The sequence below is a fragment of the Notamacropus eugenii genome, chromosome 5 (genome assembly GCF_028372415.1).
Source record: "Notamacropus eugenii isolate mMacEug1 chromosome 5, mMacEug1.pri_v2, whole genome shotgun sequence".
NCBI lineage: Eukaryota > Metazoa > Chordata > Mammalia > Diprotodontia > Macropodidae > Notamacropus > Notamacropus eugenii.
This window is the reverse complement of record NC_092876.1, coordinates 192,678,321-192,690,673: the sequence shown is the minus strand read 5'-3', so window position 1 is coordinate 192,690,673 and position 12,353 is coordinate 192,678,321. Positions and strand designations below refer to the sequence as shown.

Sequence of the window (12,353 nt, the reverse complement as noted above, 5' to 3'; positions counted from 1 at the left end):
ATGTGCAAAACAGTGTTCTGAATGCTTTGTAAACAGCAACTCTCTGAAGTGGGTACTATTATTATCCCCATTTTACAGGTGAGGATACTGAGGCAGACAGAGATTAAGTGACTTGCCCAGGGTCTCTAGCTAGGAATTATCTGAGAAGGAATTTGAACTTTTTAGATACTCCCCTGATTATTAGGGAGTAGACTCCCCACCTAGTATTTTATCTGCTGTATCATCCAGCTGTCCAGTCCTCAGCAGCTAATCTAGTGCAAGTGATGCACAAAAGCATTATACAGTGTCTACTTGAAGACCTTCAAGGAGGGAAACTCACTGTTTCCTAAGGCAGCCTATTTCACTTTAGAGCTGGAGTTCTAATTGGAAGAAACTTTTTCCTGACATTGAGGATAAATTGGTCTTCCACCTATTTACTTGTGCTTCCATTTTCTAGGGCTAAACAGAACATATAAACCTCTCTTTGACATGACAGTACTTTAAATTCCTTTTTTAAAAAAATATTTTATTTTTTTCAAATTAATCTAAAAATAATTTTTAACATTTGTTTTTTAAAATTTTCAGTTCCAAATTCTGTCCTTCCCTTTCTTCCTCCCCCCTCCCTGAGATGGCAAGCAGTTTGATACGGGTTTTACATTTGCAGTCATGCAAAACATATTTCCATATTAGTCATGTTGTGAAAGAAAACACCAAAACAAAAAAAACCCTAAACACACAAAAATAAAGAAAATAAAAAATAGTATACTTCAATCTGCATTCAGACTCCATCAGTTCTTTGTCTAGTGGTGGATAGTATTTTTCATCAAATGTCCTTTGATCACTGTATTGCCAGAATAGCTAAGTCATTTAGTCGATCATCATCCAATATTGCTGTTTCTGTTGTTCTCCTGGTTCTGCTCAGTTCACTCTGCATGAGGTTAAGTAAGTCTTTCCAGGTTTTTCTGAAAGCATCCTGCTCATCATTTCTTATAGCACAGTCATATACTGTAACTTATTCAGCCATTTCCTAGTTGATGGGTATCCCCTCATTTCTAGTTCTTCACCACCACAGAAAGAGCTACTATAAATATTTTTGTAGATCCTTCACACACACACATATACCCACTCCGTTTTTAAAAAAATCTCTTTGGGATACAGACCTAGGAGTGGGATACAGACCTAGTAGTGGTATACATTTATAACCTCTTGGACATAGTTCTAAATTGCTTGCCAGAGTAGTTGAATCACTTCACAACTCCACCAATAGTGCGTTGTTTCATTTTTCCCACATCCCCTCTAACATTTGTCATTTTCCTCTTAAATCAATCTAAATAGGAATGAGGTAGTACCTCAGAATTGTTTCAATTTGTATTCTTCTAATCAATTGTGATTTAGACCACCTTCTTATATGATTATAAAGATAGCTTTGATTTCTTTGAAAACTGTCTGTTCGTGTCCTTTGACTATAACCTTTAAATTCTTGAAAACAATCTCCACATGCTGCCAAGTCTTTTTTTTTTAATCTAGGTTAAGCACCCCACATTCCATCAACTGATCCTCATATGGTATATAGGTCAAGGCCCTTCACTGTCATGGTTGTCCTTTCTGGGTGTTCCTCAGCTTATTGGTGTCCTTCTTAAAGTGTGGAGCCCAGATCTGAGCACAAAAGTCCAGATGTGCTCTCCTGAGGGAAGAATAGAATGATAGTATAAACTCTGTTGTTTTAAGCCTTTTTAGCTTCTTTGACTGATACATCACACTGCTAACATACTGAATTTTCAGTCCACTAAAATCCCCATATATTTTTCAGAACAATTTCTGTCTGACCATTTCTCTTCCATCCATTGAGAAGTTGATTTTTTTTCTGCCCAAGAGTAATAGTCTCTTGCTTTCATCTTACTAGATTTGGCCCAATGCTAACCTTTTGAGATCCTTTCTGTCATACTCCATCTCCTCCTCCACCCTCCAGACTTTGTGTTATCCACAGATTGGGTGAGCATGCCATCTATGCCTTTATCCAAGGTCACTGATAAAAATGGTGAACAGCCCAGGCCCAAGCCCAGATGCCTAAGGTATTCCTTAAGGACCTACCATGTTAACACTGAACCATTGCCACCTACTCTTTGAACCATGCCATACAAACAGTTCTGAATCTGATTGTATTATCATCTAATCATTATCTCTCCATCTTCTCCATAAATATGCCACACTTTATAAAAAACTTTACTAAAATCTATGTAAACTCTGTCAACACCATTATCTTCATCCATCAATTCAGTAATATTGTCCAAAACAGAGATGTGTTGAGCCTGGCACAGTTTGTTATTGATAAAGCCTTTTTGGTTCTTTGTAATTGTCCACTTTCCTTTTTAGATGTTCACCAACCATGTCTTTAATAATCTGTTTCAGAATTTTCCCATGTGATGATTAAAGAGGTTAGAGAGACATAGTTTCTGGGTAATTTAATCATTTTATTAGTAAGGCTGGCATATTTTTAATAATGGTCATTTGGCTGTCTCTTGTAGACCAAAGACAGCCATGGTGGTGGGGCTTATAGTTTATATATCCTTTGGTGTTCAATGAGGGGCTGAGAATGACCCTTGGACAGAAAAATTTTCTCTACTCTGACCACCTGCAGCCTTGGACCATCTAAACAAAAGAATCTGCGTTCACCCAAGCTTGAGTAGAACCAACGGGCTTTCCCACCCAAGATTTAATTTTTGGAGGTTGAGTGGGGTGTGACTAAGATCAGATCTTAGAGTTAATTCAATCTCATTATCAGTAAAGTCCTTCAAGAAAACGGAACTTAGACTCAGGACTTTGGAAGGAGGTGGGAAGAGTTCTAAATCTCTCCAGGGTATCAGTAATTAATAATCTTTTCTCTCACCCAGGAAATCAAAAGTCAGACTTACTGGTTTATAATATACCAGTTATATATTCTTACTTTTTTTTAAAAATTGGGACAATATGTGCATTTTTCCAGTCTTGTGATTTTGCTTCCATTTTTCATGGTCTTTCAGATATCACTAACAGTAATTCATCAGTGACACTGGCCAATTTTTTCAGAATCAGAATTTGTAGTGTACCTCAGCCAAGTGATTTGAATTCATTGAAGGAAGCAAATTGTCCTTTTACTATCCTCATTCCTTATATCCTTTAAAACTGTTTCAGACCCACCTGCTCAATGAATCCTCTGATAAAAACCTCTTATTCATAATAGTTAGAAAAACCCACTTTGATACAACTTTGTATAAACTTGAATTTCTTCTTTGTATTCATTTTTTAATCTGAGAAATACCTTAAGCAGAGACTGTACTTTATTTTTATTCTGTAAAATCTTTTTAGGTCTATAGTCAACACAATAGGAACTCAATAAGTTAGTTGATAGTGATATTTGGATTCATTTTTAAATTGTACTTCAGTTTAACTGTTAAAATTATTTCTTAACTTTATTTTCTAAGCTGCCTTTGTGGTGTGCATGGTAGCTGCTATATTAAAGAGCAACAGGAAACAACTATCTTTCTTGTCAATGTTTTTTTATATTATGTTAAATGAAGCTAACAAGATTGTAAAATATGGGAAAAGATAATGTCACAGGAAAATGCTAGAATTTGATGTTTTTTATAGCTATTAAGGAAAAATGCTTAATGCTTTATTTAGGATAATGTGTTTTGATCATTCAGAGTAAATTGAAAGGCAGTTTTTTGAAATGACTTGGTAATTTATTTTTCTTCTAGGTTTTGATAGAAAAGGACTGGATCTCCTTTGGACATAAATTTTCAGATAGGTACAGAATAGTTGTAAAATTTGTATAATTGACAACCTTAGTCTTTTACAACATTGTACAGTTTATTTGATCTGAATTGTGCCTAATGGCAGAGAGCACTAATATCTTGAAGTATCAGTACTAATATAAATTATATCATTTACATGAAAGCTAATTTTTTTCCTGTCAGAATAAATTGCTCTTAGGTCTCTAGATGTTTTTATTTTAATGGCTAGTTGGATGATATGTAAATAAAAGTAACTTGATTATTGAATACAAGTTTTAGTATTTAGCATTTGAATGCAGCAGATAGTTTGGTCTGTTATGGTTGAATTTTATTTGTAAGGCTGGCTATTAAATATAAGTGAATTAATTCCAGTTTTCAGATGCCAGTATAACAAAAAATGTTTGGATTTTTTTCATGCATGTATTTTATTTATACAAACTTAATTGATGAATTTCACGTACATTTTAAAAACTTTTCATTTGGGGGGACATATATAGGTGTGGCCATTTGGATGGTGATCCAAAGGAAATTTCACCAGTGTTTACTCAGTTTTTGGAATGTGTGTGGCATTTGACAGAACAATTTCCACAAGCTTTTGAGTACAATGAAGCGTTTCTTCTTCAGATCCATGAGCATGTCCATTCATGCCAGTTTGGAAACTTCCTTGGGAATTGTCAAAAAGAAAGAGAAGATCTCAAGTAAGATGATGTATTTAGAATGGGTTTTTTAAAAAATTCTAACAAACTGAGAACTAATAGCTATAAAGTTGCTGTGAGGTAGTGGAAAGAGCCCTGAATTTGGATTTGTGAAGATCTGGTTTCAAGTCCTTTCTCTGAGTGACCAAGGGCAAGTCATTTCTCAACTGTCTGAGGCATCTTCTTTATATAGATGAGTCACTGATCTTCATGAGTCAGTAGGGTTTTCCTACTGGGAGTTCTCTACGTTGATGAAATCACTGGACTATACTGAGGGGGAAAAAAATTTGATACAGCATTGATCTATAGGGTACTTTAAAGTATAAGGAAATAAGCACATTTCTCATAGTTTCAAATGAATAGTTTCGTTGAATATAAATAAAATTAGAAATGTTTGAGGATGTTTAACCATAATAGTCACAGATTGGTTCAGGGTCACTCTGTGTAGAAATATGTAATTTTAGATCTGACAGTTTATCCAGTTTGATTCTTACATTTTTCACTTGAAAACAGGCACAGAGACTTTTATACCCCTACGTAGTGGTAAAGTTGAAACTAGAAATTTGTTTTTTTAATTCACTTTTCTTACTCCACCACCTTGAGTTCTTTCTCACCACCTTAATTTGTCACCTTTTGGGAGCTTGTTTCTTCTCCAGTGTAAATCGCCTGTTCTTAAATAATATTTTAGGTATAGTAACTTAACTAATGAAGTTAGTGGTAGAATCTGAGAGTTATACAAAGAGGCCAATGAAGAACCTTGAAAATCATACAGAAATACTTTAACCTCCATGTAAGCAGTAGGGAATGATTAGAAGTTCTTGAGTGGGGAAGTACTGTGATGAAAGCAGAGTTTAAGGAAGGTTAGTCTGGTGGCAGTATCCTAGCATCTCATTCTTTATGCTCAGCACAGTGATTCACGTATAAAAAATGTTGAATTACTGTCTGTTAAATGAATAATTGGAGGAAAGGAAAAAACAGTTACCAATAGCTAGCAAGGAATCTGCAGTAAATCTAGGTGTGAAATGACAAACCTAAGTTTGTGGCAGTGGGAATGGAGATTAAGGTGAAAGTTAAATATTTAAATAGAAACTAAAATATTTAAAAGGTAATTTATATTATTTGATGACAGATTGGTTCATAGAGATCTAGAGGACAGAATCTCAACTCCAGGATTTCTAATCTACCAAGTTAGTTAGATCTCAGTCCCAGGGTTTAAGAGGGTTCTCATTTTCAGTCAATGCATTTAAGTCATACATATATAGGGTTTGCTTTGTGTATGATATGTAATGAGCATAGAAGAAGAGTAAAAGGCAGGAATCACAATGTTGAACTAAAATGGGAGTTTGAATGGTATATCTTACATTTGAGAACTTTCTCATTCTGATTATGTTAAGGTTGAAAGAGAAGACTTACTCCTTATGGCCCTTTCTTTTGGATGACCAAGAAAAGTACTTAAATCCTTTCTACAGTCCCAATTCTCAGAAATTTACAGTACTGGAGCCTAATACAGTGCCTTTCAACTTTAAGTAAGTAGATATACCTAAGCATCTACATATTCTTCTCCTATGAAGATGATCCATTAAAATAGTTGTGTTTTCTTTCCTTTGAGGTTTTGGAGAAATATGTACCATCAGTTTGATCGAACAATGCATCCTAGGCAGTCTGTGTTTAAGCTGATTATGAACATGAATGATCAAAATAAACAACTAGAAAAGGAAATTAAAGAACTAGAATCTGTGAGTATTCTGAAATACAAAGTATTAGTTTGAACTGTTAAGTAACTTCAGTTCTTCATTCTTGTAATCAATCATTGCAACAAGTCTTTTAAGTCAGTAGCATTACTATAAACCAACCTCTATTTCCTTTCTTTAAAGAAAGTAGTGTATATCATTTTTATAGTTATTTTATCATTTGTGCCTTCTATAATCCCAAAGGAGAAAGTAGATTGTTGAAATCAGAAAAAACTTTTAGGACTTGACCTACCACTCAGCAAGGAGGACTTTTCCCAGGCAGTATCCTTAGGAGACTATCGCACATAGATTAGTCTGTATACCAGTCTTAAAATTTTTCCCCAGGGGATGATGCCACAGTGATAGTTAATGATTCGCAGTGTGAGGGCATCAAAAGATAGCAAAGGGAAGATGTCAGTACAACAAAGGGTGAGTCTAGAGAGGAATTGAAGGCATTGAAAAGCACAATTTATCTACTGAGGAATATTTTTTTTCTCTTCCCTTATTCCACTCTAAGAAAAGTTCATAGAATTTTAATTGGAAGGGATCCCATATTGGCCAACTGTTCCAGTCTCTGAATATATCTATATATTTATATCTGTATCTATATATACATATATATATATATACATATGGTTGTATGTATATGTATGTATATGTATATATCTTAAAGAAATCATCCACTTATATTGGCTCTGTTTAAAGACCTCTAATGAAGAGAGGATCCAAATCTCCAAAGGCATTTCATTCCAGTTCTTACAGGTTCCAAGTATTACAGGAACTTTTTCATGAGGACAAGCCAAAATTTGCCTCCAAGAAGCTTCCATCCATTTTTCCTTGTTTTGCTCTGTGATGCCAAACAGAAAAAATCCAGTCCTTGGTCCACATGACAGCAGATACTGGGAAGTAACTATTATGTCTCCTATCGGTTTTATCCAGGCTAAATATTCCTAGTTCCTTTGCCTTTTCCTATATGACACAGATTCTAGGCTCTTTACTATTCTGATTTCTCTCCTCTGGGACATTCTTCATTTTATCAATTTCCTTCTTAAACTGTGTCACCTAGCACTGACTATAGTCCCAATTTGGTCTATCACTTCCTTATTTCTGGAAACGAGACTTTTCTTAATGCAGCCCTGGAGCATATTAGTTTCTTTGTCTTCTCCTTTTGGCTGCCACGTACCGTTGTTGAATCATTGAATTTGGGCATTAAAATCCTAGGATCTCTTTCGGACAGACTACTCTCTAATATTGCCCATCCTGGGACATGTGAAGGTGATTTTTTTTTTAACTCAAGAACAAGAAGTTATGTCTGTTCTTAGTGAATTTAGATTTATTGGTTTCAGCCAGTGCTCTAGCCTGTCATGATCTTTTTGGATCCTGACTCTCTCATAGAATGTATTAACTCTCTCTTACAGCTTTATATCAACTGAAAATTTGATGAGCATGTCATCTCTTTAGGTTGTAGATAAAAATGCTGTACAGTCTGATCTGTTGTGGACTGAACCAGAGACTTCCTCCTAAAGTGACATTGAACCACTAATGTCTGCTGTTTGAGTCCAGACATTCAGCCAAGTCTAAATTTATCTAATTATGTTATTGTCTAGCCCATTTCTTTCTACATTTTCTACAAAAATAGTATGATATTCTTTGTCAAATGATTTGCTGTCAGAGTTTTGTCAGGAATCAGTCAAGTTTATTGGTCTTAAGTTTTGAAGACTTTTAAGTCCATCATATGTAAACACAGTGAACAGTAATAGGAAAGGCCATGATTGAGTCTTTATATACATTAAGAATAATTTAGGTAAGCATATTTCCAAAGATTCTCACCTCTGTCTTGTAACATGTCCAGCTTCCTTCAAAGTACAGCTTGGGTGTCCGCTCCTACCTTAAGCTTTTTTCTCATACTTACTCTCTTGCTCTTAAACTATTTTGTATGAACTTACTTTGTGTGTATGTTGCATTACCCTAGTAGAACATAAACTCTTTGAGGGGAAGGACAGTTCTGCTTTCATCTTTGTATTCCTAGTGCCTGGCACTTAGTACATGTTTATCAAGTCATATCACATGAGAGTTATGGATTTGGGATGAATGTATTTTGTACCATCAAATATGTATTGGAATAAGTGTTAGAAATGACCTTTTATATTATAGTTCATAACCAAACTGACTGAAATTAAACCACAACCAGCTTTTATGTTTTCTTTTATTCTTTTTTACATAAGAAGTATCAATCAATGAACAGGTGTTTATTAAGCACTTACTATTTGTCAGACAGTGTGCCAGCTGCTGAGGATACAAATATGGAGAATGAAACAATCTCTACTCTTAAGAAGATTGTATTTTAACAGTGGAGACAGGGACGTGTGTGTGTGTGTGTGTGTGTGTGTGTATGTGTATGTGGGTATACATACATATGTAGATATATGTAGGATAGAGAGAGAGAGACTAAGTAATTGAGGGCAATAGCAGTTGGAGAAATCAGGAAACATTGCAGAGAATTTTTTATTATTTAATAAATAACTTAATTTCTCTGTTATAAACTTTTTTCCATGAAAAATCAGGTATGAGAAATGTAATATCTACAATATATAGGTAGAGAGGCACATTTTTCTGGGTAATTGATGCATATCTGCATCATAAATGAGGGTAAAATTAAGTGATTTCCTTCATGTCCTCTCCATCTGAATTGATTAAAAAGAAACTTTAAAACTGTAACTTAATGAAAATGCGTTTAAACAGCTGGTATTTATAACCACATATTATTTACTTGAACTTGTTTTTATTAATGTTAACAAAAGGTTTTAATTTAATAATAAATACATAAGCCTAAAAGACTCTCACTAACCATAATTTTTAAAATTTGGATTTGTTTTAGAAAATCAAACACCAGAAAAACAGGCACCCCGGTACGGTTTTCACCAAGGAGTCTTTGCGTTCTCTCCATGCTGAGTCTTCAGCCCTCAAACCTTCTGTGTGTTTTAAGAAGGAGCAGACCCTGTTACCTGTGAATGATACTATTCGAACTATAGAGGGCAGCAACACAGCAGACAATCGCTATAGTGAATATGCAGAAGAGTTTTCCAAAACTGAACCTGCAGTTGTCAGTTTAGAGTATGGAGTAGCAAGGATGACCTGTTAATTATCACAGTGAAATATATTTCTTTTTGGACAGACTGACATACAAGAGATAGATTATTGTAAGGATGGTCTGTATTGCATGACCAAAAACTAATTTATCTTATGTTAGGTTTTAGAGTAGAACAGCATGCAAATAACTCTCTTGAGGGGAATAATTCAGTCTGATTTCATTTTTAGGAAGGGATAACATTTATGATAGAAAGAAATGAGAGGTATTTGGGGGATATTAATAAAAATGCAGTTTGCACAGTAGCCTTGAAAATTGATGTTAGTTTATGATGTATATGTTCATTATAGCTGGATGATCCTATGTTCCTGTGAACATGAATAACCTTAATTTTAATTGAGGGAAAAATCAACAAAATGATCTTTTATTTACTCTGCAACTGAAGTGACACATATACTTGTCCACAAAAATAGATTCCTACAGAATTTGTCAACTATTAATGTTTAATGCTGAAGTGCCATGTTAAATATTCTGAACAGGGCCTTAATACAAGTTTTTAACTTTGCCTTCCCCTTTAATTTTCATAGCTAAAACACACACACACACACACACACACACACACACTCACACACACACTCACACACACACTCACACACTCTGTACTTTTTTGTGAGAGTGAGGGGCAATGGGAGCCATGTTTTTTTCTTAAGAACTTCCATGTAAATATAGAATACTGTAAGAAGTTCATAGCCTGAGCAGTTTAAGAATTACAAATACATTAAATCTAAAATTGGTAAAAATTGAAAAATTCTTCCATTTCTCTTATTTTCTATATTAACATTTTAGAGCATTTATATGTTATAAATTATTGGTTTCAAGTGCATGTGCCAGGATATTTAAGACTGGCTTGTATATATCAATTATTGCATTTCATGAATTATCAGCTTGCTGTGGTGAATTTTCTGCCTTTAGTAACAATGTGTGAGGTATAAAGATCAAAACAATAAAAACAATGCCCTATAATACATTTTCTTCTTTAAAGAAATAACGAAAAGCACATTATAGACTTTCATTGAGAAAAGGCCTTCTCCCTCAGTGTTTTGCTCTTCTTGGCTTGTCTAGCTTCGAGTTAAAATAAAAACTTTTAACAATAAAACAAGAGGTAAAGGCAGCTTAGTTTTTTTGCTGAAAAGCATGGTTTTCAAAAAATAATTCACTTGTGTATAGGATATTTTTTCCTTCTCTTTTTAATGAGAAGAGGGAAAACAGTAGGAAAAGACTTAATAAGAACAGATTTTGAAAGGTTTCTTTAGTAAGTTTTAGTAAGAACGCATTCATAGCTAAAATAAAATTTTCCTTTATTCTCCCGTATTCCTAGCCTTTACATGCTTCATAGAATCATCACTGTATGTTTTCCAAGTAGAAGGGAAAAGCAGTTTTCAAAACTGTGCTGCTAACAAGTGGTGGATGCCTTATTTTGAGTAGTAGTTTAAGCACAAAAATTAGGACCTGTTAGGGTTCTCACAAGTGTGTACCTTCTCATGATGTGGAAAAGATAGTTTGAATTATCAGCTGTCCACTATTACTGATTGATTTCACCGCTTCAAGGAAGCACGATCACATACAATTGCCACCCTCAGCTAATTAAGATGCTCAAAATCGAAGTAACACAGGTGGCACAATTTAAGATTGAGGGGTGTTGGGAAAGCTGTATAAGAAATCTCATGCTTTCTCCTACTCCTGAATCTGTTTGATGAGTTTTGGCCTTTCACATGTATTTAAGTTTTTCAAAAGGAAAAAAGCCTTATTTTATAGAAGTTTATTATGTAATCAATCCCTAAATGTCTTTCCAGAGCACATTACATAACACAAGTACTTCTTTATAAACTCTAGCAAAAAATACTGCTTGTTCAGTTTGCCTGTTAGCAGTTTCTTTTCCCTTCCAAATATAAGCATCAGGAAAGGGAGCATAGTCATTTTTGTATCCATTAACAAAGGGAAACTTTGGTGCCTTGTTACTTGCTGATTTGGGTATTGAAATCTTTAATGGTAAATTTCTTGTCTTCATTTTGCTGGTTTATTATTTTAGTCTTTAAACTGAGACAATGTATACATAAAAATCACTTCGCATTCACAGTATCCTATAAAGTACATGTTGGTAAAAATGAGATTGTGTATATGTCTTGTAAAGTTATCTTTACATTCCATGTATATGGAAATCATAATGTGTATTATTTCATATATAATATGTAGAGTTAATTAAATGTATAGGTTCTATTTTGAAATCTTTTCTTTTTTTAATAAAAGTTCCAGTCTGCGCCATTCCCTTTTCCCCATGTGTGTTAACACAGAAACAAAAAGCCAATTAAAGAATCAGGAAGAGTTGGTTCTCTGTTCAGATTCTCTTCACCTTTGTTGATTATCATGGTGTATGTGGATTTTAACACTTAATTTTTTCATTTATTAGTATGTACTTGTTAACAACAAAAAGAAATTTAAAAATATCCAAAGTAGGCATGCAGATTAATATTTCTTATTGGAGGGAAATATTGGGTAAAGAAGGAAAGTTTTGCAGCTGATAGAATTGCTAAAAATTATTGGGTTGTTTTCATGATGCCCATGTCTGCTGCAAATAGAATTTCCATTATGTTCTTTATCCTTTTCAGTTTGGGAGGATTAAGTTTGCATGAAACCAAGAATGTAGTTATTCTTATCCATTGTGAGATTTGATAGAATGTATGAGAGGAAAAGCAAGTGCAGAGAAAAATATCTGTCATCTTTGTCTACAGGGATTTAAAGAGGGGTATGTTGGTAGGGGACGCGACATGGGAAGATATCAGTAGCTTAGGAAGAGACATGGGAATGTGAAGAGTTCATTCTTAGTTGACAGGTTCTGAAAATAGACCATAAAGTTGATCTGTAGCCTTACCTTTCAGATAACCAAAGGACTTCCTCTTAGCCTACCAGTTAAATAAGATACTTGTACCATAAAGCAAGGCAGGTTCTTATCAGTGGTAATGATCAGCCAAATTCAGGTTTCCTGTTACTCTTTTAGTAATACTCAGCTATTTAATTGACCCTGCCGGGG

The 12,353-nt window shown here is 34.3% G+C and overlaps 1 protein-coding gene across 4 annotated transcripts in view; it reads left to right on the top strand.

The window, feature by feature from the left end:
- The window catches only part of MTMR6 (myotubularin related protein 6), a 48,534-nt gene extending 36,871 nt beyond the window's left edge, over positions 1–11,663 (top strand). For all 4 annotated transcript variants that reach the window (XM_072611744.1, XM_072611743.1, XM_072611747.1 and 1 more), the window contains 5 exons: positions 3,717–3,766; positions 4,250–4,450; positions 5,842–5,973; positions 6,057–6,183; positions 9,056–11,663. In XM_072611744.1, coding sequence (XP_072467845.1) covers positions 3,717–3,766; positions 4,250–4,450; positions 5,842–5,973; positions 6,057–6,183; positions 9,056–9,319 — 774 coding nt within the window. In that variant the 3' untranslated portion in view covers positions 9,320–11,663. The remainder of the gene's footprint in view (positions 1–3,716; positions 3,767–4,249; positions 4,451–5,841; positions 5,974–6,056; positions 6,184–9,055) is intronic.
- The last annotated feature ends 690 nt before the right edge of the window (positions 11,664–12,353 follow it).